Genomic DNA, 22,935 nt, shown 5'->3' with positions numbered 1-22,935 from the left:
TATATATCACTTGAAAGAAAGGAGCTTGGTGCCCATCCATAGTATGTCTTACAGGGCCTGGCCAGACCTAGTGGAACCCACTACTGCTGCCATGCACAAGCTTGCCTATCACCTCCTCTGTGAACACTGCAAAACTCTTGCCAGCAGTGAGCACAGTTGGAGGCCAGTTTTGTTTTTACTAGTCAGTTCAAACCATCATATTAAGGCTATAAATAAGATAATATTATGGTTTTCATCTGGCCGCATTGTTAGAATAAACTGAGAGAAATTGTAAATCATTATTTAGCATAATTGCTGAGATCTGGCAGGTTTGGATGCAAATAAAAAAGAATGAAGAATGTAATATAAAATCATTTATGTGATATCAGTTCAATCACCCCCTATAAAGTGGCAGACTGCAGAGACTCAGGGTCTAATTTTAGTTGGTGAAGAGTTTTCTTATACAGGAATAGGAAATAACTGATCCTCATGTCAATTGTTCTATATTTGTCTTTCTTCAAGTCTCCTCAAAAGGATATATTTTTTTCCGTTTCTCTGGGAATTTTTTTTTCTAATGCAATTGTGTACCACACTGCAAAGGCACTTATTTGACAAAACCTAAACTAACATTGTTAGTGTGATCTAACACAAGGAACATTCTTCATTTTAAAGAAGCCAGAACACATGAAGCATGCTTTTGACCCTTTCTTTGTCTGACTTCTTCTACTTGTTGTTGTGAAGTGGAAGGAAAGAAAGGTTGTGGTCCTCACATGTGGATTTTTTAAAAGGTTGTGTATCAAGGAATTGGACCGATATGCTCTGTTTCCATTAACTGATTTATTCATTCGGTCAACAGATATTGGCCAAGTGTTAAATGTTTCAGGGCTCAGGGAGGAATCTTAGATGAATCCGAAGAGAATGATCAAACAAGGATGAAAGCAATTCTGGAAGAAGTTAGTAAGACAAGCAACACAGGAACAATGCTATGGGAACTGCTGTGACATTCTGGCATCTTCTTCCTAAGGCCTTTGATTTGAGCTTATCAATGAACCATGCCCAGTTTCAGAACCTCAGTTTCCTGCATATGAAATGAAGGAGTTGGCCAGATGCTAGGTGGCCATTTCCACATGTGAATTTCTATAATCCAAGGATATAGTAGCTCCAAACAAGTAAACTTAGGTCATACATGTTAGGAAGTGTCCCAGAATTTTACCTCATGACAACAATCATAGGGGGAAGAAAATCAAATTCACCAGAGTCAGTCATCTTGTAAGGAATGGAGTCAGAATTTGATCCCAAGTCTTCTGGCTCCAAATCCTATCCTTTTTAAATTTTATCAAATTTCACATTGAGCAGGAAGTGGCTGATATATATTTCTGTACTTTAATTATTTACAGAGAAATTATTTACCTCTTTAGAGTTAAAGTGTCTGGTTCCATACTTACTAAATGTTCTAACTTTAATAAACATGGAGTTAGATAGAAAGTCAGATTTTCTAGATTAAAGATATATTTTAACTTTTTATTGTTCTGGCTATTGATACCACTTTCAGTATTTTATTTGGTAGTTATTTTTATTTAGATTTACTAAGAATCTTGCTAAGATTAAAAATCTTAGACTTAGGTGGCTTGAGCATGATGAGTTTGTTCACGGAGCTGAAATTCAGAGTATTCTTGCAACTTTTTCTTGTAGGCAATGAGAGAGCTGTCTGGGTTGGGAGACAGAGCTCTTTTACTTGTGAACTGTGAACTAACGTAAAGGCAATCAAACTACAATATACCGTGATTTGTTTAACTTGACTTCCCAATATAAGCACTTGATTTGTGAGTTGCAGAAACATTCTACCTGGTTTCCCTTAGCAGGCTGCTGTGGCAGTGGAGATTTGATGATGGAGACCCTCCTTGAACACTATCAAACTCTAAAAATTGCAGGTTTAGTGGCCTCTGAAATGCAAAGCACCTCTCCATTAGGCTTTTCATCTTTAATAATAAAACTGTGCTCATTCCCATAAGTCTCACTTGATTCTGTTGAGCATAAAATGGTGTAATCAGTTTTTCCAGATGGGAGGGTGAATTGAACCTTTCCATTTATGGCCATGTAAAGAAATATCTTGCATAAAATTTCTTGATTGAAATGACAGCTGAAAAATGACTCTGTTTTTGCAAGAATTCTATGTGCTTTTTTGTGAGGGATAGGAAACAGCTGAACAGGTACAGGAGCACTTTGGTCAGGGATTGCATATAAAAGATGAATTTTCAGACTTAAAAGTTTATAAGGCATACTTTTGTATATTCACTCATATAATGAATCATTTTGTTTATCTTCTGTGATACATCTCGCCACTGACTTTTTAATTTAATCTGTGGTGTGCTGCTAAACTGGCTTTTTAGGAAAGAGTAAGAGCTCTGATTTGTAGTGTTTGCCGATTTCTATGGTATAAATACTCCCACGATGGACAATTTCAAGCTACCAATGTCTTGCAAAGTTCCTTAAAAAATTTAATGATTGTCTCATGAGAGCCAGCTCAAGCACACCACTCTTAGTACTCTTTAACTATACTTGGGTATGTTTTCTAATTGTTTTCTACCTAAAATCCTTCTTTCTAATCTTATTTTAAGGTTCTTAATGGGACAGACCCTTCCATATTCGGATACTTGCCTTCTTTTTCTTCTTCCTCAGAGATGATTTATATATGTATAGTAGTAAGCATGCATAGTAGCAGTTTTCTTCAATTCTAAGATGATTTTTTTTTTCTTCATTTTAATACCACTAAAATCGTTTTCAGCTCTGGTCAAAGGCATGTCATAGTGTAATTAGCAAAACTTCTGTCTTCATGTTTCATGTACTAATATAATTATCTGAATGTAATGAAATGTATTAAGTGCTGAATAAATGGTGTTTGATATCAGTATAATTATATCCTATGGGCTAATCTGTTTTTTCACATATTAGATTCACCTAACGCTGGAAAAAAAATCACATATTAGATTCACTTTATGCTTAAAAAATGTAAATTGCTTGAAACTCTCTTTATTTAGTATACCTCTTGTTCTTTTGTCTTAGTGTTCACATTTGAGATATCAAAATTAGATCAGCAAGGTAGCCTCCCACATGTTTTCCACATCCTGGCAGCATACCAAGAACTGCCTTCCTCCATCTGGGAAGTGTCTTTTTGAAAGTGGAGATCACTGGCATGATGGATCACTGGACAATATATGTTGCGGCCCAATTACTGTCACCTTTGGTGTCTAGTGTTTCTGTTCCCTGTCATATGGTAGATGGGGAAAAACCTTAGAATAGGCAAAGGGAAGTTCTCTTAGAGGGGTTCATGTCTTGATTCTCAGAACATGCAAGTGTGTTATTTTACATGGTAAGAAGGAATAAATGTTGTAGATGGGATTAAGCTTGCTAATCAGCTGAATTTAAGATAAAGAGATTATCTTGATTCATTTGGGAGGGTCCCAGTAGTAAAAAGAGTCCCTAAATGGGGAAGAGGAGGGTAAAAGCTCTAGAAAGAGCTCTGGCATCTTGAGAAAGAGTTGATCTGCCGGCACTGGCTTTGACAATAGAAGGGGGCCAGAACCAAAGGAAAGTGGGCAGCTTCTAGAAGATGGGAAAGAAAGAAAAAAGAATTCTCTTTTAGAGCGTCCAGAAGGAATGTAGCTCTGGTGACACCTCAATGTTAGCCTATGAAACCCAATTTAGATTTCTGACCTCCAGGAACTGTAAGATAATAAATTTGTGTTGTTTTAAGCTACTAGTGGATGACGTTGTGTTATAGGAGCAGTAGTAAACTAATCCAAACTGCATTAATTCAGATGAGCAAGTCACAATTAGGGTTAAATAGAAGTACCCTGTTTATGTCAAAATTGTTTTTTTTTTATATTCTCTCCAAATTTTCTATGCAAATTTGTAGTGTAAAGCATATTGAAGGAATATATATTTTGAGGTTGGCTGATTTAAAGACTTCAGCACATTGTTTTTAAGCTGAAGATATGGCTAATTATAAATGAAAGTTAAGTTTTTGTTAATTTAGTTTATAAGAGTTTTCATTAAATTTTTTTTTCTGTCTTTGTGCTGGAGAATTGGTGGAATATTTTGTTATTCATAGCTTCCCAATATTATACTCAGCATCCTCCAGTTCCCACTTTAGCAAGATCTGGTGGGTGGCGTTCACTCTGATTTGGTTTGTATTATTAGGAAAAGGTTTTAGATTATATGATCTCTGGCAAGTGACTTCACTCAGGAAATTGGGATGATTATGGATTGCATGTTCGTGTCCCTCCAAATTCATGCTGAAACACTAATCCCCAGTATAATGGTATTTGGAGATGGAGTCTTTAGCAGATACTTAAGACATGAAGGATTGGTTCCCTTGTAAGACATGAAGGAGTTTGCCTCTTTGTCTGCTCTCTTCCATTTGAGAATTCAAGGAGAAAATGTCCATAGATAAGCCAAGAAAACGGTCTTCACCAAGAGCTTGACCATGCTAGTACCTTGGTCTCAGAACTCTAAGAACTCTAAGAAATGAATGTTTGTTCTTTAAACTACCAAGACCGTGGTATTCTGTTACAGCAGCTTGAGCAGTCTAAGGCAGTCTTGGAATGGAAAATGTGGTGCTTCTATGGAAAATAGCTAAACATATGGGACTGGCTTTGTGTCTGAGTAATGGGTAGAGGTTGAAGGAGTTTTGAACTCTAAAAAGCCAATACTGCCTTGAAGGGAATTTTAAAGATGACTCTGGGGAGGGTCCAGAAAGAAAAGAGGAAAGCTAAGGAGAAAACTTCTATCTTAGAGAATACATAAATAATCATGTACAGAATGTTGGTAGAAATAGGAAAGGCGAAGGCTATTCTCATGCGGCTGAAAATGGAAATAAGGAGCATGTTATTTGAAACTGGAGGAAAGGTAATTCTTGTTGCAAAGTAGCAGAGAACTTGGTCAAACTGTGGCTCTATTCTAGTGGCAGAGGGTCACTTGCTCCTGGTTACAGAGCCAATAATGGTGGAGGTGAACTGAGTCTTAACAGCTATGTCCCTGTCCCTCTCCAAAGGTAGACACTATGGGGACAAGCAAAGTAGGGGGAGAAGGTTAGTGTTAAAGAAATGACTCTACCCCTGTGGTCTCTGAAGAGCTGTTACCTTAGTCAGGCTTTCCTAGGACTGAGCCACATTGAGAAATAATCTTGTCCTGAAGCATTTTCATTTTAGGGAGGTAGAAGAGCTGTAATAGTTAGATATTGCTCAAATTCCAGGGGCCTAAAAGGAATCAAATGAGAGTAGGCTTGTGGAAGTGCTTTGTCATCTGCAGAATGGAATGTGGATATTATACTCCTTCCCCAGCTCAGGGCACAGTGCCTGAACTGGAGACAGTAACTCTATGAACTAATTAGCCTACAAAACAGGAAGAAATCAAGTGTGCACACACACTGAGTACATACGTGTGTATCTTCCTGCTAGATTGGGAGCTCTGTGAGTTCAGAGTCTGTGCCATCTCTGTCTCCCCAAGGCCTTATGGAATGACCTAAAAATAGTCAGTGCTCAATAAATGTTTGTGATTAATAACAATTATAGTGCCTCTCCTTTTACTTGAGGTTTTTATGGGATAGACTCTCTCTGAAGCCAGATGGAAGAAGTGATAAGAATTGCTGACTTTTATTCCTATAGAGCCCTGTTATATATTCTGCATGGCAGGAGGTGAGGGTTCAAAGATTGAGAGCTAAAAAGCTGTAGTTGAGAAGGCAGCATTCCTGGTAACTCAGCATTGGGCCCTGAAATCACCTGTGGTGTGTCTGGAAGCAGGGAAAACAGAATGAGCCCAGATATAGGGTTGCTGTGTATTCTCTGGGCTGTTTTCCCTAGTGCATGCAGCCAAAGGGTGGATCTTTCCCCACCCAGCAACCAGAGGGTAGGAAAGTAACCTTGTTTATCATGCAGAGAAGCAAGCATGTTAGACAGGTCTGGCTAGTTGTGGGGCTTGTTGTGAACAATATGGCCCATGAGTAATATGGTCACAGTGGTCTGTGGTCATAGTGACTAGTCATTGCTGACACAGAGCAGAGGAAATCACAGGTCTTAGGCAGTGTGACCTGGAAGGCCAGCTTTGACAACAGATGCAGAGAGTGACATACTAAGGGAACAGAGTATTCAAGAGGCACACTGTCACCAAGCCCAGAGCCAGGTGACCTTATATGGCCCAGGGTTATGCCAAGTGCAATAAAGAAAAGAAAAATGGGGTGGGAGGAGTGGCAGTGAATGCAGAGGGCAAAGGCAGAAATATCAGAATAACTCTACTAACCTAAGTTTGTAGCTTAGTAAGTACATTCTTGTAATTAGTAAATGCAAAGGGAGGCTCCAAGCTCATGCCATGCACACATGAAGCCTGGAGTAGAGCGAACCAGACAGACTATGGCTGTGGCTACACAGGATATGGGCATCCCCTAGTAAAGGAAGCTTGATGGTCAGAAAAAGGCTAAAGTTTAGAGTATATGGTGGAGATGTTTACATTTACCATTTCAACAAGTATGAATATAATTTACTGTAGTGCAATTTCTTGTGATTGATACTTTATTAATCTAAAGTTTCAGCTTGAAACTTTAGCATTTTCTAAAAAAGAAATAACTGACCCTGGGTAGGCCTTGCTGGATATTATTCAGCTGTTTTACCAAGGCCAGTTTCATGATGATAGTCATTCAAGGATTTGCTTTAGAACATATACCAAGGACCCACCTTTATTCCTAAATAAGAAAAAGCAAGAAAAATGATGATTACAATGATTTCAACCCAATTGGACTTCCTCAACCTTTTGGTGAGACTGGGGGAGCTACACACACACACACACACACACACACACACACACACACACACACACATTAATTTGGCAGGAGCCTGAGGGAACACAAAATTAAAATTAGGTGGTGCCAAAGCTCGCTATGCGTTATTATTAGGACCTAAAAATTTAAAAAGTTACAAATCCTCAATTAAAAGAAAGATATTTTATCCATCCTTAGGGAAATTGAAGGCCCTGTTATTGCAACTTTTTGACCCCACTTCATTTAATTAGGGTTTTAACACTCCTACCTATTCCAAACTATTGATTTCTTTAGCCTGGGCCTGAAAAACAGACAAAAGACTATATATGATATCACTCTAATGATTTATCTTAAGAATCTGTGAGCTGTGGAATCGTGATTGTTAGGACTGAGAGACACCTGCTCACCTTTCTGAAATGAGGAGCTGAAAAGATATTCTGAGATTCAGAAAGGGTAAGGGATACAATGTTGACCTTTCCAAGACAGGAAACCTTTGATGAACTATAGGACACCAAGACAGTTCATTTAAAAGATGGTTTCAAAGCATTATCCAGGGCAGGTTTTGTATGTGCCTTAGTGAAACTCTTGGGTTGTCTTTTTACATAAACCCGGGAAATAATGGTTTCCGCAGTCATTCATGTCTGCAACCCTCATGTGGCATCTTGGCTTCTGGGCTTTGTAACTGCTTTTCCATCTCTTTTGTGGACAAAATTAAACTTTCCTTACCATTTGACAGCATGGAACTTTCCTGAGATGGGCTGCTAAGGAGAGAAGAGACAGGGAAAGGTCACCAATAGCATCTCCATGTAATTAAGTCAGTAGAAACAGCGAAATAAAATTGTGGCTAATGACATTTACTCGATCCTATAATATGAATCTCCTCTCTGCTGTCAGATGTAAGTTAACGATCAACTGTTAATAAAATGTACAGACTGTAAATCTTTGTTGCAGGTAATATTGTGTGCAATTTTTAGGACAGATTTACTTTAGGGTTGTGTTTAGAATTGCTTGTTCTCTTTTTCTCTCTGCCTCTTCTTCCTGTTTCTCTCTCTCTCTCTCTCTCTCTCTCTCTCTCTCTATATATATATATATATATATATATACTAACATTTATGTATATGTACATATATGAATTCCTATGTACATGTACACATGCATACATACATATATGTATATGTAGGTTTTCTAAGGTACAGAATAATTAATAAAGGATAGGTTAAAAGAGAAAAAATAACTTTCAATTTTGATTTATAGACTGAGATTGACCATCTACTAAGGTATATTATGTAATCAAGGAGCCAATTTGTTCTCTTTTAACTCTTAAAGACCTTAAAATTTGAAGATAAGTCTATCATTTCTTTCAATTTTTTTGAAATTCAATTTTTTTGAAAATCGTCTATATAGACATGAGAAAATAAACACTTCAAAAATGCTGGGCTTAACCTTGGCAGAAACTTAATCATAAGCCTGAGTCCCCGACAAAATATGTCCTTCATTTACTGGGTACACAACCAATAACATCAGCAGGGATATCAAGAATCATGCCCGATCTTGGCTTTCAAATTGAGCAGAGGAGACGAACACATTAGTAATGTCATATTGTATGAATGTGAAAGGTAGCTGAGGTTCTATGGGAATGAGGTGGATAGTAACAGCCCACTGGGCACACATCAGGGTGTGTTTCCTGGAAGAAGAGAGACACATGCATTACCATGTCACCTGCTGACAGGGGAAGCAGAGGCCCTGTCTAGAGAGGGACTGCCCTGTGTCCTAATGGCATGAGGGGACAATGTGAGGGAAAGCAGCAAGAAACAGGTATGAACCCAGGGCATGCCACCAGGGATTGAAAGAGCCCTCTGAAGGAGCTGCTACTTTCCTACCAGGCCTTTTGTCACAACTGGAGCTCCCAGTTCCTATCAAAGAACCTGGAAAACAGTAGGTACTCAGGACATATTTATTAAACATATACACACAGCCGGCTGGAAAAGTGCACAATCCATCCTGCACAATTTGGAGATGAGAAAGTCAAAAATCATCTGGGTTGTCAAGGGACACTTCATTTTCTTTTTCAGATTACTTGCAACATATAATAGCCTGACCGATAAACACCTGGCTGGATATTTCAACAACACAAGGATACGGCGGCATCTCCTAAGATCAGGACTGGTAAAAATTGCTTTGCTTTCTACTCATGTTCTCATTTCATTAAGTCCAGTAATTCCCAATTTTTCAGGTTTTCTCTTTAAACTAGTCAGTGACATGGCTTTTTTTTAGAAAAATTGCTTCTTTTTCAAAGTTCTGATTTATTTATTTGAGGCTATTTCAGAAGATGAGAAGACAGTTCAATGATCACTAAGAAAAACAAACTATTGAGGGAAAGTCTCTATGAGTTTCAACAGCATAGTTCATTTATTTCCTCATTTATGTATTTAACACATATTTATGGAACACATTTTATGAGCCAGAAACTATTAGAGAATGAGGACAGAGAAGACTTCATTGTCTTCAGAAAAAATAACTATTGTTTTTAATGAACACAGAGCATGGTGTGAAAAGCATGAACAATTCAACATTTCCCCCTTGAATTTTTTTAAACTTGAATTTCCTGTGACGATTTGTTGATACATTGGTGTCTTTCATTAGTTTTAAAATTGCTCTTTCAACAAAGTTTCCTTTCCTTCAAATAACTATAATATGAAAATCCTTTTTAAAAACCTATGGTTTCCCACTGAAAGAAAGGGGTGTGGTCATAGAAAGTGTTAGCTATTTACCTTCTTAAAACACACTCCTTAACAATTGTTGCCTTGGTGTTGAAAGACCACGCATTGTGTTTCTAATTGTTGTTTATGTGCTTGGCATTCTAGCTGGAGAGATCTCCAAGAGAGTGGAGAGAGTCGCTTTTCAGTCTCTTGGGGCTTTGTTATCAGACAGACCTGGCTGAAACCCAGCTCTGCCATTAACAAGATATAGAATCTTGAGCAAATCACTTATGTAACTTTTTCAGCCCCAACTGCCTCAATTTTAAAATGAAAATAACGATGCCCAGTCCTCAGTATCGTTATGACAATTAGAGTTGTGCTACTGTAATAATTACGGTGGTGGCTTTAATTATTGTGGTTATTATTAACATTGTTTCTTTGGATAACGGTCTTTGAGCTTCATGTATAATGGAAAGAACTTTGTGTTTGCTTATCAACATCATTAACAAGCACTTTGGAACATTTGGTTGTATGCATGGCGACTCAAATAAGGAAGATACAGCCGTTTCTCTAGAGCAGTGGTTCAAAAGCACTCCTTCAGCTAGCACTGTTTAGTATCACCTGGGAACTTGTTAGAAAATGCAAATGTGAAAGCTGTACTCCAGGTTTACTGAATCAGGAGCTCTGGGATGGGGCCCATCAGTCTGTTTTTCTTCAAGGTCATTAGGTGATGCCAATACAGACTTAAGTTTAAGAACCTCTGCCCTGTCGGAGCTTCTAGTCTAATTGGGGAGATCAGACATAGTATCTGGAGAAGAAATAACCACGACATACTAACTACCAAAGAATATTCTAATATCTTTCCCCAAATTTAACACATGTGACATGATATATCAAGGACAACACATTCCAAAGACTGTATTAGTAATTTCAAGAACACTTTTTTAAATATAACATATCCCTTTCTTCCATTGGAACATGTGTTATTGATAAAGATTATCAATAATCAATTGGAGCACAGTTCTAGTTAATCTCAACACTCTAAATATACTGCAACAACAGTGTTTTAAAAAAAAAACTATAGCAAGTTTAGAACAAAATTAAGAATAAATATGTTGCTTGCCTTAAACCTTAAAAGGAAGGGCAGGTCATAAATAAGTGGAAAAGAATATATACAATCTGAGAAGGATAATACTCTTTGTTTAGGAGATATAGAAAAATACAACAAATACGCTTATAGGAAGGATTCAAAGAAAAGACAAATAAGTAAAAAGAGAAACTGCCTTTCCTGGATCTTGCAATGGTGCCAGTTGAGACGAATATTGACTACTTTCTATCTGTAGTACTGCATAATCTGTAAAATTATAAATCACAACCAATTAAATTACATTCTGTGCTGGAGAGTGGAAGAAGAAAAAGCAGTGGGAAAACAAAGTAATGAAACCAATTATTTTCAAAACAAATCGATGAGATCCTCTGCGGCTCGCCTGTTTTGTCCTTCAAAGTATTTCCTGTGAGATCTCGAGCTGCGATGCGATCACAGCCCTGTTGGTTTCATGGTGGCGTCCACCCACTTCTTCCCAGAATGTGTTCAGAAATGAAAAGAACACCTGGGTCCCATCAAGGGGGAACTGTTCCTCTAATGAAAACCTCGTTGTAAATGTCCAGCGCACCACTCATGTGCGCCTTCACAGCGACGGGTGTTATGAGACTGTTTTGGCCCTTGTGCCTTAGCAACTAACTTCATTGAAAGCCAGAGTGCATCAGCCACAGTGGCCCACTCCTTGTGCTTGGGTGACGCTGCCACTTTTCTTCTCTCTCCCTCCCTAGCCTGACCCCCTTGTCTCTTTCTCTTTCTTCTCTGACTCCCATTTTTGAAAACTAACAACTCATTTTCTTCTTTGTATTTCTGTGTATGTTTTATTTATCCATGACAGATCACAAGAAGTGGAAGAATACTTTCTGAAAAGGAATACAAACTAAATATCATGAAGCGAGATCACCAAAAATATATCCGGGAGTGCTTAGCTCAGGCTATTTTCCATAAGGTTCTTGATTTGGAGGTACAAATATTTATTATTGTCCTTTTAATTATTTTTTTTGTAAGATGATACTTAATAATGCTTTTGTAACCAGAAGCAGGGGACTTCTTCCTATATTTCAATAAAAAGAAAATGGAATCAAGTGACTTGAGAAATAGTCTGTATCTCTCTAGGTAGCCAGGAGCCAAGAGACTCGAGTAAGCTTTTCTCTATTTCAGTTGGGAAAAAATATGGACATCATAATATATTTTGTGATATTTAATTTTCTAAATGTAGATTTTAAATCCACAATGGCTACTCTGAAACATACCAGCCCTCACCATCTGTACCTTAATTTCCATTTGCTAAAAAAAAGTGACATCTGTTTAAATATCAGTAATTCCACTGCCATGAATTATTTCAGATCTGTTATTCTTTTAAGGCTCCGAAGCTCAGCCATATGTTAAGTTTCAAGGAATAGGCATTGAAACATCTGCTGTCCCTCCTACTTTAGGCCACATTGGTCAACATAGATTTTCAACCCGAGCATCAACAAAAATTTTTTTTTAATCTGACATGGCACTTTTAGTTGGATATTTAGCTAACTTGATAAATTATTTCAGCCTTGCTCCATGAAACTTGTACTTTCAAGCATCAATACCATTTTAATCTCTCTGAAAAAGCATGTCATTTCTTGGCTTGACCATACAGCAGTAAATAAGAAAACTTGGCTTGTAAAACCATTGACCTATGGGTGCAGTAAACATTTATGAACAACTGTAGAATCATCAGTAAACCAATATCAAGTTGAGTGCCACTGAACATATTTATTATTATGCTACCATTGTATTGATCAAGTGGAATTTTCACTTAGGATGTGTGTGTATGTGCACACACATACATATAATGCACAAACATATATAATGTTAACATGTAATATTAATTTCAGAATCTGTCTTGTGCATCATATGTTGTGCATAAATTATATGGAATCATTGATTCACTTGCTTATAAAAGTACTAGTTAAAAAACCTACATTTCTTTTAAGAAAATAAATAATATGACATAAAATTAATCTACTCCTAGTTTCAAGTTTACTTAATAGGCAGAGTTCAAAATTAACCTTTATCCTTGAAGTTCAGTTTTCTAAAATCATACATCACTGACACATTATGACTCACCATGCTATCATTTAAAAGTCTGTAGTTCTTAAAGTTTGGAATAAATATCTTTGATAAATGATAATGTGCAGTATACTAAATAGTTTGTCTATATAATAGAATAGGATAATACATATATAGTTGGGCAGTCCTAGTCTAAAAATATGAAATCTGAACCTTTTTGAGCACCAACATAATGCTTAAAAATTTTGGATTTTGGAGCATTTCATAGTTCATATTTTTCAGATGACGCATATTCAATTTGTGTAGTCTGTGTAAATATTCCAAAATCTGAAAAATTCTGAACTCTGCAACACTTACAGTCTTGACGATTTTGGATAAGGGCCACACCACTAGTATAATACATTAATATACTAGAAGAAGCAGCATTTTTCTCTAAGTAGCCACATTTGTGTCCCATTTAGTTTACGGTGACGGTGACACTGTTTACTAATGTTGTATTGATATTCATGTATTCACTCATGCAAAAAATATTATATTTTTGTAGTTATGGGGACCAAAGCCAGGGTCCTGTGCATGCTGGGCAAGCGCTCTGTCACTGAGTCACATTCCCAGACCTATGCAACAAACATATAGGCTTACCATGTGAAAAAATGAAGCTATATGTTGAAGATGAAAGGTATAATTAAAAAAAAAAAAAACACAGAAAGTGAGTGCTAGGAGGGAGGAGCAAACAAACTAGCTCAGAAAAGAAGGGGAGGATGGTTTTCTTCTGTGGGAGTCAGAAGTCCTGCTATTTGCAGAACATCTTGAAGAGTGAATGAGAATTCCCATGAAAACACAGGAAAGGCATTCCAGAGAGTGGAGACTGCAGGTGTGACATTACAGAGGTGTGAAGGGACATTGTGAACGGAAAAGAAAGCTCACTGAAGCCAGACTGCACAGTGGGTTGGTTGAAAGTAGTGACAGGAGTGATGCTACGTTGAGGCCCAATTTCTGGAAAGCCCTGAATTCCCAACTCGGTTTGGAGTGTAGGTGATGAGGCGATGAAATGTTTTCCAGCAGGGGAGTGAAATAAATGAGCAGAGCTGTTTTAGAAAGATGATGTTGCTAAAAATGTGGAAGATGGATTAATGAGCTGGAAAAGATTGGAGGTGGGAGGTCAATTAGGAAGCTGTTGCTGAAGGGTGTGGGCTAACAGCAGTAGTGAGGATACAGGGGAGATGCAGCTGTCTCCAGAGATACTGAAGACAGGGAAGGCTTTACAGTGACAGCATGAGGAGCAGCTCTGAGGTTTTCAGCCTGGGCGGTAGCATGTGCCCTGGGGGACACAGGGACAACTTGGGTAGAAAAGAATCTCCATGTGGTGAAAGCTGTGCCTACCAGGATGTTTTCTAGGAAGCCAGGAGGCTCTTAGGAGCTGCAGAATGGTTAAATCAGATGAGTACTAGAAAAAAGGAAATTAGGTTTGACCCAGAAGACAAAGACATCGGTGGCCTTGGGGAAAGTAGTTTCAGCAGTGGTGAGGAGGAGGGGCTGACTGCGGAGCACCAGAAATAAGTGGAAGATGGAAAATGGCTGATAGTGAATGTAATAAAGTTTGGTGATAAGTGGGTGAGAGATCAGAGAAAGGAGAGGAAAGGGAGGTGTCAAGAAGAGGATTGATGATACTTAGGCAGTGAATGATTGAGTCCCCAGGGTCCCCAAGGCAGCAAGAGGGAGTCAAGAATAGAAAGGAAAAAAAAAAAAAAAAAAAAAAAAAACACCTTTTCTTTCAAAGACCCAATAAAGACCTTCAAATGCATCTGAATGATTTCAAACTGGATTGTAAGCAGATCAGTGTTATGTGAGATTTATTTTTAATATGGTACAGAAAATTTGGAACTATAAAGCATAATAAAGAAAAATAACCAGATAGTTCCTATTCTCAGAGATCACTACTGTTAACATACAAGTTTTTTGTTTATCCACATTTATGAATTAATAAAATTATGCTATGTTGTGAGAGGGATATAGTTTTGTGAAAAAAACAAACAAACAAACAAACAAAAAACAAATAACAACAACAACAAAAACAAAGGAAGTTAATGTCAACTTAACCAAGGTTCAAAGTAGCACTCCATAGCTGACTAGATGTATGACCTGAGGCAAGTTCATGGTCCTCTGCCTCAGTTTCTCTCTTTGTAAAATAGGGCTGTTTGGCAATTAGAGTTGTTCAAGAAGAAGGGTTGTACATGAAACACCTTCCTAGCACAGGGACAATTACATATTTCTGTGACGTTCTGGATTTTGCTTTCTCCTGCATTTACATGAATTTTCCATTTTTCAAAAAACAAAATCTTTATGAACCTTATTCTTAATGATCATATTCTGTTTCATCATTTGAGTAAGTGACAAAAATTTAAACATTCTCTTTAAAGTTTATATTGCTTCTGTATTTTTGCTTTGAAAAAGGAAAAAAAAACCTTTCTAATAGCATCACTGTGCATAAAACATGTGAAAAATTATATTCAATTTTGCCCCTGGGTTTCGAAGTGAAACTTAGTCATTAAAGGGTATAAATACTTTTCGCTGCCTAATATATGTTTATAATTTGGCTTTCTTAAGAGTAGCACCAATTTATATTCTCACCTGCACACTTAGGCAGGTGATTCTTCTCCATCTCAACGACAAGAGGGGTAATCAAGAATAAAGTTAACTAGTAGGATTATTTTCTAAAAATTTGTGACAATTGATATGATTCTGTCCTCTATTCTTTCCTGCATGCTTAGCGTCACCATCAACTGGAAATAAAAAAGAAACTGGAGACCTTAGCTAGAAAGGAGCAAATTCAGAGATTTAAGGTAAGGCACTATATCCGTCTTGCACTTCATAATATTTTTTAATGATTTCACAAGCAGTGGTCATTATTGAAGGCACTTTACTTTGGGGTAACATATAGCTGAGGTCAAATAATGGTTCTACTAAGCCTGAATGTTGGCCATCCTCTTTACAGACGATAGTGACAAAATACGAGTTGTTTGTGTGACAGACATTTTAATAAGGCACAAACCTTTCAAAGACAAACTTGTAAACATCCCTTTCAAGATTGAAGTTTTGCTTTTGTATTTTCATGTGGTAGAGGCCAAAGGATGTTTAGCTGTCTTAAGAAAGTAAAAGTAGATGATAATGTTCTCAGTGTGATAAAAAAAAAAATAGAGCATTTTAAGAATTATACAATGGCACATTTTTGTGTGAATGTCACCCTTGAAAATGATGACGGGAAAAATCCTCTTTAGAAAAAGAAAGCATAATAAGATTTAAGACATTTTGTACTAGGTCTGTTGAAATTCCTTGCTTGTTTTCTATTTTGGTATTTGATATCTCTTCTTTGCAGTGAACTTATGAAATATATAAATTTGAATCAAGAGATGAGAGATTCAATTAGGCATGTTTGAATGATTTTGATTTAGGTTGGCAGTTTTATTCAATTTCTTTTGCCATTCAAAATCACATGTTGTCCTTAATTTTCTGTGTAGTATTACAAATGTGAGACCTAAGACATTTCACAAAATGATGAGTATTTGTAAACCCCTGTAGAATAAGTTGCCAAATAATTCAGTATTTTTTTCTCTCTCTTGCCTGACAGACATGGATCTATTTTATCAGGATCAAAAGATAATCTTGTTACAAGAGTACTGCTTTCTGGTAGTGTCTACTAAACAAAGTCGTGAAGGGCACTATGCTTTTGATAGTAGTCTGCTAAAGCAGATTAATAGTGTTTATGGCTAAAAACGAAAGATACACTGCTTTTGTAGCTATTTCTTTGTGTACAGCTAAAGCAGATTCAGTTTTCTGCCTTTCCCTACCATGCTCAGCACCCTGATAAGGCACAAAACTTCCTAACAACCATGACAGTTCTCAGAAGTGACACTCCTGAAAAGAATGAGAAAGGACTTCTTTGGTCTCACAGTCAATTAAAGCATGAACCTAAGTTAAGTACTAACCTAACCTAGATTACTAACTAAATCTCTTTTTTATTCCAGGGAGAGCACACAAGACAATTTATTGAAAACAACATGCCAATCCTGTCTCCTCGCCCCCCACTTGGCCCAAAGACTAATCGAGGCCAGAGTGTTCTGGTTAGTGAAGGACATTCTAGTCCATTAACACTGGTGAGTCATATTAAACACTCCGTCCCAGCTTATTAATTGGTGATTTCTTATTAATCGCAAAAAAAAAAAAATGCTTTCTGGCACCATGTCAGCATAATCCTGCAAGTCCTCCTGAATGAAAACATTGTTTTAAAAAGAACAACATCGTGTACACCCACTAGACTAGGATCCTAATTAGAATAACATATACTCCAAGTTTGTATAAATATGTTAAAATAGACTCTTACTGTCATGTATAACAAAAAGGAACAAATTAAAAAAAAAACTAAAAAAAAAGAACAACACCCCCCCACACAGTCTTTTATCTATTCAACTCTGTCTCTCCTGAATCTCCTACTTCGAATCAAGACCACTCCTGCCAAATCCATTGTACTTGCTAACTGCTAGTTTTTTTTTTTTTTTGAAGTGTAGATTATTTATGTTACATATATTCCCAGTACATTCCCTGGTTCTGTGTTACAGATAGGCAAGACCAGACTCTTTCACCTGACATATAAGACCATAAACCATATGACCTCAAGTTAGCCATCTCAATATTTCCCTTCATGATTACCCATTAGCGTCCTACAATGCAGCAGAATTGAACCATGAGTTGTTTCATACATATTCTATATTTTCTGACCTCTGAATTTAGTTCTTGCGTTTCCCTCTACTGCTCTCTTACCTGCACAGATCAATGGCACCATATTGCATAGAGGATAGATACCAATGTTCCTTTCATCAAAAATGTGTGCTCATAACTCTAAAATAAAAATAATTAAATGTATAGAGATACTATTTGAACAAATTTCACACTGATAATTTGTGCTAGCTTGATTCCTTGGTAACTTAGAGGTGGTTATAAACTCTCAAAGGAGAGGGAGACACCTTGAAACAATATCAATAAAGGAAAAGATTTGCAAAATATTTACTAGAGGCTGATGGTTTAAGTTATAACTGAATTGTTTGATTACATCTTTATTCTTGCTTTGTGTAACCTAATCTATTTCCTTGTTAGCATGAACATTTTTTTTGGTATTGCACAATATTTATAGAGGAATGGCAATGCTTTTACAGGTTATTGAAGTAGGTTCATCATATATAATGTTAAGCTTTGACATATTTCAAAAGATAAATAGGTTTTGACATTCCCTGATGAACAGCTCAAGTGATGAAAAGCAACCATCTACCCTTTGTTGTTACCCCAATTTCCAGGTTTGATTTGAATGTATATGTGTACAAATAATTCTTTTATTGGATGGCAATTCACTAGACTCTCAGAAGCTTAACCTGAGTGAAACAAAAGAAACAATCTAGTGCAGTTTTCTGTCTTCCACCTGTTTCAGAGAGGAAAAACCCTTTAAAAGCTTTCTTTTCAATTTTCCAGCTGAACACCCTCAATAAATAGTTTATGATACATCCAGGAGATCTTAATGTGGCAGAAGTGAGAAAGTAATTTAAAAATTACAGGAAACACTGACACCAGCACTTCAAAAGGCTTTCCCTCTGCTAAGCTAGGGTTCTTCACTTGGTCACCCCCTATGGTGCTCTTGCACCTTAAGGGATACCTATTGTGATCTTGGAATTGTACTTCCCATTTTACAGAAATGGTTTGCTTTTCCCTGTGTGGATACATAGTTTTTAAATTTCACTCCTGATCTCTAAGTGCTAGAGACAAGTAAGAATTGTGATGGGATATCACCATATATTTATTTATTTATTTATTTATAGCTTTCTCAAATGAATAAGGAAAGTATCCAGGGCAATGTCAATGCATTTGTTCACTAGTTGAACCTAGACCTCCAAAATAGTCTGCAGGCCATTAAAACAGTAGAAAGTCATTTCAATGAATAGTGCACATTCAGAGAATTTACCCCTTGAGATCTTCTAAGAATTAAAAATGCTCAACTAAGCTGATTATTCACCAGGTAGTCAATTTCAATTCACATTCTGGCCCAGTTTTGAGAATGTTAAGCTACAGTGCCGTATTTATTCCAAGAAAATATATTACAAACCATTTAAAATATAGCAAATTTAAGGTAGCTTCTGATGTGAACTGCAGCAGTTTGTAGCTCACAGCTGTTAGTTAATGGTGCAGATTTGTTTTTAGAGATAAATGTAATCAGTTAAACATTTGACTGCCACATTCATCTAACTGATGATATTTGTATGCAAATGCATGGAAGTAAAATTTAGAGCATAACAGCCAGTAGATCATGTTCTAGTTTGCAGTAACCTGTTTTCTTGAATCCCTACATTAGATGTTTCATGTTTTTGTGTTCGGTTGGATTATTTGACAGAAAACAATCTTAAAGCATGCTTGTTTTATAGAGTCTGCAAGACTCTTTTGGGTAATCTGATTCCCTTGTTCAGAAAGCTCTAGTTCGATTTCTCTGTGGCTTTTAAGATCTAGTACTGTTTGGCTTATATAGGCTTATGTTGTTTTTATTTAAGTTCTATGTAGCTCTAGTCAATTCACTTGCATTGGTTGTGATGCAGGTTTGTGTGCAGAGAATTCAAATAACAATGACTTAAGCATCAGGGCCCCCATCCACCCAACTCATGTGCATGTCTCATCTCAGCTTGTGCCTTTTCTGTTCTATAAATTCATCACAAATTCAGATTTCTTTTGTATTATTCATCTACCAAACTCAGGGTGTTGCCTCCATCTATATAAGCCCAAATGGTGGATCACCATGTAAGTACCTTAACCACAGGAAATGGGTGGAGGGGAAAGAAAGCAAACACATACTTCTCTTCTCCAAAGACATGATCTGGAAGTTTCATTCTATCACTTCTGTTCATATTGAGGCATACACAGAGTTGTAAGGGATTCTGGAAATATCATCTTTATTTATGACAGTGGTGTTCCTAGATAAAAATTGTGTAACTAGTGAAGGAAGAAAAAGAGAGATTGAGGATTATTATCTTTGTTTCTCCTCTTGCGTCTTGCTCTCATTGGCTCTCTTGTTTGGATGTTAAAGTTTACCATTCTTCTTTGCTATTGTTTTCTTCTCTTGCTTAACCATTTAATATCTAACTGCTTGTGGAATTTTAATTTGTATTAGCCTCATTGGCTTACTCTAATATTCCAAGACCTTTACATTTTAAGTTTTGTTCTCAGGTATTTTGTTGTTATCTTCTGCTTGGCAGTATTTGTGTTGTTCATTTGACAATGGTTGTCCTGTGTCACCATTAGATGTTAAAAATTACTTTTAATCTCCTTCCTGGGCCTTTGGTTGGAATTCAACAAATGTTGACTTAACAAAATCAGAGCTTTAGCTATTCATGACATGCTTCTCAAGGTGGTACCGACACTAATATTTGGTAGTAGGAGATGCCTTATCATCATTTTTTATGTATTTACACACACTTTTCCAGAATTGAATATTTGTCATTCACCATTCTTTAGAGTCAATGTATGAAGCTTTATTCATGAATCATTTATATACCATCCTTTTCATATTCTCTTACCCAAACATGCATCTCCTAGTCTCAACAGGTTTCCATTATCTTATTGTAATAGAACAACTGGGTCAACAGCTTCGTTTCTCCCCCTACTTTTGACACATTGCTAATCTTTATACTAAACTCACAATATTTTGTTGATGCCCCAAAAGACACTTTGCAATGCTCCATACTGGCATTTTTTATATTCATTGCAATACATTCTTGATTGGAAAATGTATCAGTCCGGGGCTCAGCAGGAAACAGATGGCTCACACAAACAAAGTAATTAGGAAGTGTTTAATAAAGAAACTATTTACAAAGATGCAGGCAGGGTTAAGGAAAATCAACTAGGGATGTTAAGCATGCTGGGGTCAGCACAACAGGAAACCACAGTCCCTAGGCTCTCTGGAGAAAGAGAAAGATTGGATTCCAGAACCAGCAGATAGAACGTGTAGCAGGAGAGCATTTCCCAACAGGAGCAGTGGGCTTGGTTAGAGACCCTTATTGGCCCATTAGAACCCTTCAGAGAGGTTCCAGGGAAATAAAAGCCCTGATTTCATTTTCCTGTTTTTCTGTCTCCTGTTAGTTCCTTTTCTTGGTAGAATATAACTACAATACTGAGGTTAGTTGGTAGGTTCCTAAAGGAATGACAGCCAGGGCTGAGAGCAAAGGTAGAGAAGATGAACAGGAGAATTAAAAGAACAAATGCAAAATATGCAACATGGAAAACACATTGATTTTATACAGTTTTTTCCAAAGTTGCCAGATACAATTTTTCATTTTTGTTTTCTTAATATTTCAAGGAAGTAGTTGAATAAATGGTAATACATTACAGTTGAGCATCTGTCTATCCTATTGTCTGGTTTTACTCTGACACCAATCTTAAGGCTTTAAGGATTCCGAATAGAATTTATATTGAAAACGCTGAAACTGAAATGAGTACATTTCAATACTATTCTTTTAGATCTCTGAAATAGGAACATTATTCAACTTAACACATAACTGAGCAAAGCCATTCTGTGCCTGGTATAAATTAAGTATTGTCAGCAAGTTTACAGTATGATTAAAATACAGAAATGTGATAGAGGACATCTCCTTTGTTTAGCATACTCTATAATTGTGGCATTTAGTTATGTAGGGGATTTCAACACCATATGTTTTCACAAATACTTTGGGTCAGAAGGGTATGTATAATGGAAGGACATAATTAAAGTTTAATCTGTTCAGTAAAAAGGCACCATTAATTACTCTAGGCAATTTGTTAGGTTATTAATTGGTTCTGGAAACATGTCAAGATTCTAATTTAAATGGAATTTTTTTCTCTAATTGTCTAGACAGCTCCTAGACCATATACTGCCCCAGGAAATATGCAGCCTCCAGTTCGATTACAGCCTCTTCCCCGTAATCCTGCAGTGGGGACTGTTCCAAAGATAACTTCCGGATCCAGATTAAAACCCTCAGTGCTGGAAAATGAAGCTCCATTTCCCATTGGGGTAAATGTTATTTTCTTCAAGAAATTTGTTCTTATTCTTGATCAGAATATTAGGTTATCACAGATTTAAGATTCTATATTCAATTAATTCACATAGAGAAATCGATATTGTGCATTTATTAAGCACTTACTATGTGTTATTTCTGGTGAACTATATCTAACTGGAACTGGCAGTCCTATAATTTCTGGAATATTGAGCAGAAAGCATAAAGAATGGATTTGTAACAATGTATGGACACTTCTCATTAATTGGAGAGGCTGGTTGAAAAACAAAGAGGAAAGAATTTTCATAGCCAGACATGACTTCTATCAGAAGTGACCCAGTGTTGACTCCTTCCAGATTGTAAATGCATAAGACCTAGAAAATGAAACTTTCTAAGAATAGGTTTGCATTTGCATGCCGACTTACTTTCCCATCAGTGTATGAAATTACTTCAAGTTTGGCTCTTAGAAGGTTGAATATAGTAGGAAAAGAATGTCCATCTTTAAAAATGCTGAGTTAATCACACCCAGTAGTTCCCCTTTCAAGGTCACATCCCAGGAAATTTTCACTTATTTAAACAGAATACAGGAAGGAGGTTTGGTAACTATGAAATGTTAGTTACTTAAATAGGGAGGGATAATTAGGACTTCACTAACTAACACTGTTTGTGTTTCTAACGTGAAGAAGAAACATTTGCCAGCTTATAAAAGAGCCTCTATCATGATTATCATTATTCTGAGATGGGTGAATTATGTTACCTTCCTTATTAGGAAACACAAAACATATGAAATTAAGATATTTTTATTATCTTTCACTGATAACTTTGACACTGGACCATTAAATTAAAATGAATAAATGATTGTTTCACAGTAAAAGCATAAATATAACTAAAAATAATAACTAATACTTTAATCCACTTAATGTGCTTTTCAGCTTGTGAAATATTTTTCACAAACTTTATTTCAGTTAATTTAATAGTAGTTTCCCAAAAAGCAGGATAGTCCCAAAGTGATGGCTCTTTGTCTTAGATTAGAGCTGGGCAGGAACTTGCTTGCTCATAAGTTTGGCCCTTTGTAGGATCTAGTCTCTAATGGTGAGGCCCATGGATTTCCCATTTCAGCCAGTGTCCATGAATAGTCAGTCCTGGAAAACTGTGTCACCCTAACTGAAACAACTAATAACAAGGTCCTTTTTCTCTCTAAAGTAAACCAAAAATAATGGGCCTTACCATAATAAGGGGCCATTA

At 36.7% G+C, this 22,935-nt stretch overlaps 1 protein-coding gene across 4 annotated transcripts in view; it reads left to right on the top strand.

The window, feature by feature from the left end:
• Window positions 1-22,935, top strand: part of Erich3 (glutamate rich 3) — a 102,964-nt gene that overhangs the window by 16,230 nt on the left and 63,799 nt on the right. The window contains exons 2-6 of one of the 4 annotated variants that reach the window (XM_048814080.1): window positions 8,863-8,956; window positions 11,427-11,552; window positions 15,403-15,474; window positions 16,657-16,785; window positions 21,549-21,707. In XM_048814080.1, coding sequence (XP_048670037.1) covers window positions 8,863-8,956; window positions 11,427-11,552; window positions 15,403-15,474; window positions 16,657-16,785; window positions 21,549-21,707 — 580 coding nt within the window. The remainder of the gene's footprint in view (window positions 1-8,862; window positions 8,957-11,426; window positions 11,553-15,402; window positions 15,475-16,656; window positions 16,786-21,548; window positions 21,708-22,935) is intronic. The other 3 variants (XM_048814081.1, XM_048814082.1, XM_048814083.1) reach the window with 3 other exon arrangements.

The sequence above is a fragment of the Marmota marmota genome, unplaced genomic scaffold (genome assembly GCF_001458135.2).
Source record: "Marmota marmota marmota unplaced genomic scaffold, marMar, whole genome shotgun sequence".
Classification (NCBI taxonomy): domain Eukaryota; kingdom Metazoa; phylum Chordata; class Mammalia; order Rodentia; family Sciuridae; genus Marmota; species Marmota marmota.
Note: the sequence above shows the minus strand (reverse complement) of the source record. Positions and strands in the feature narration are given on the sequence as shown.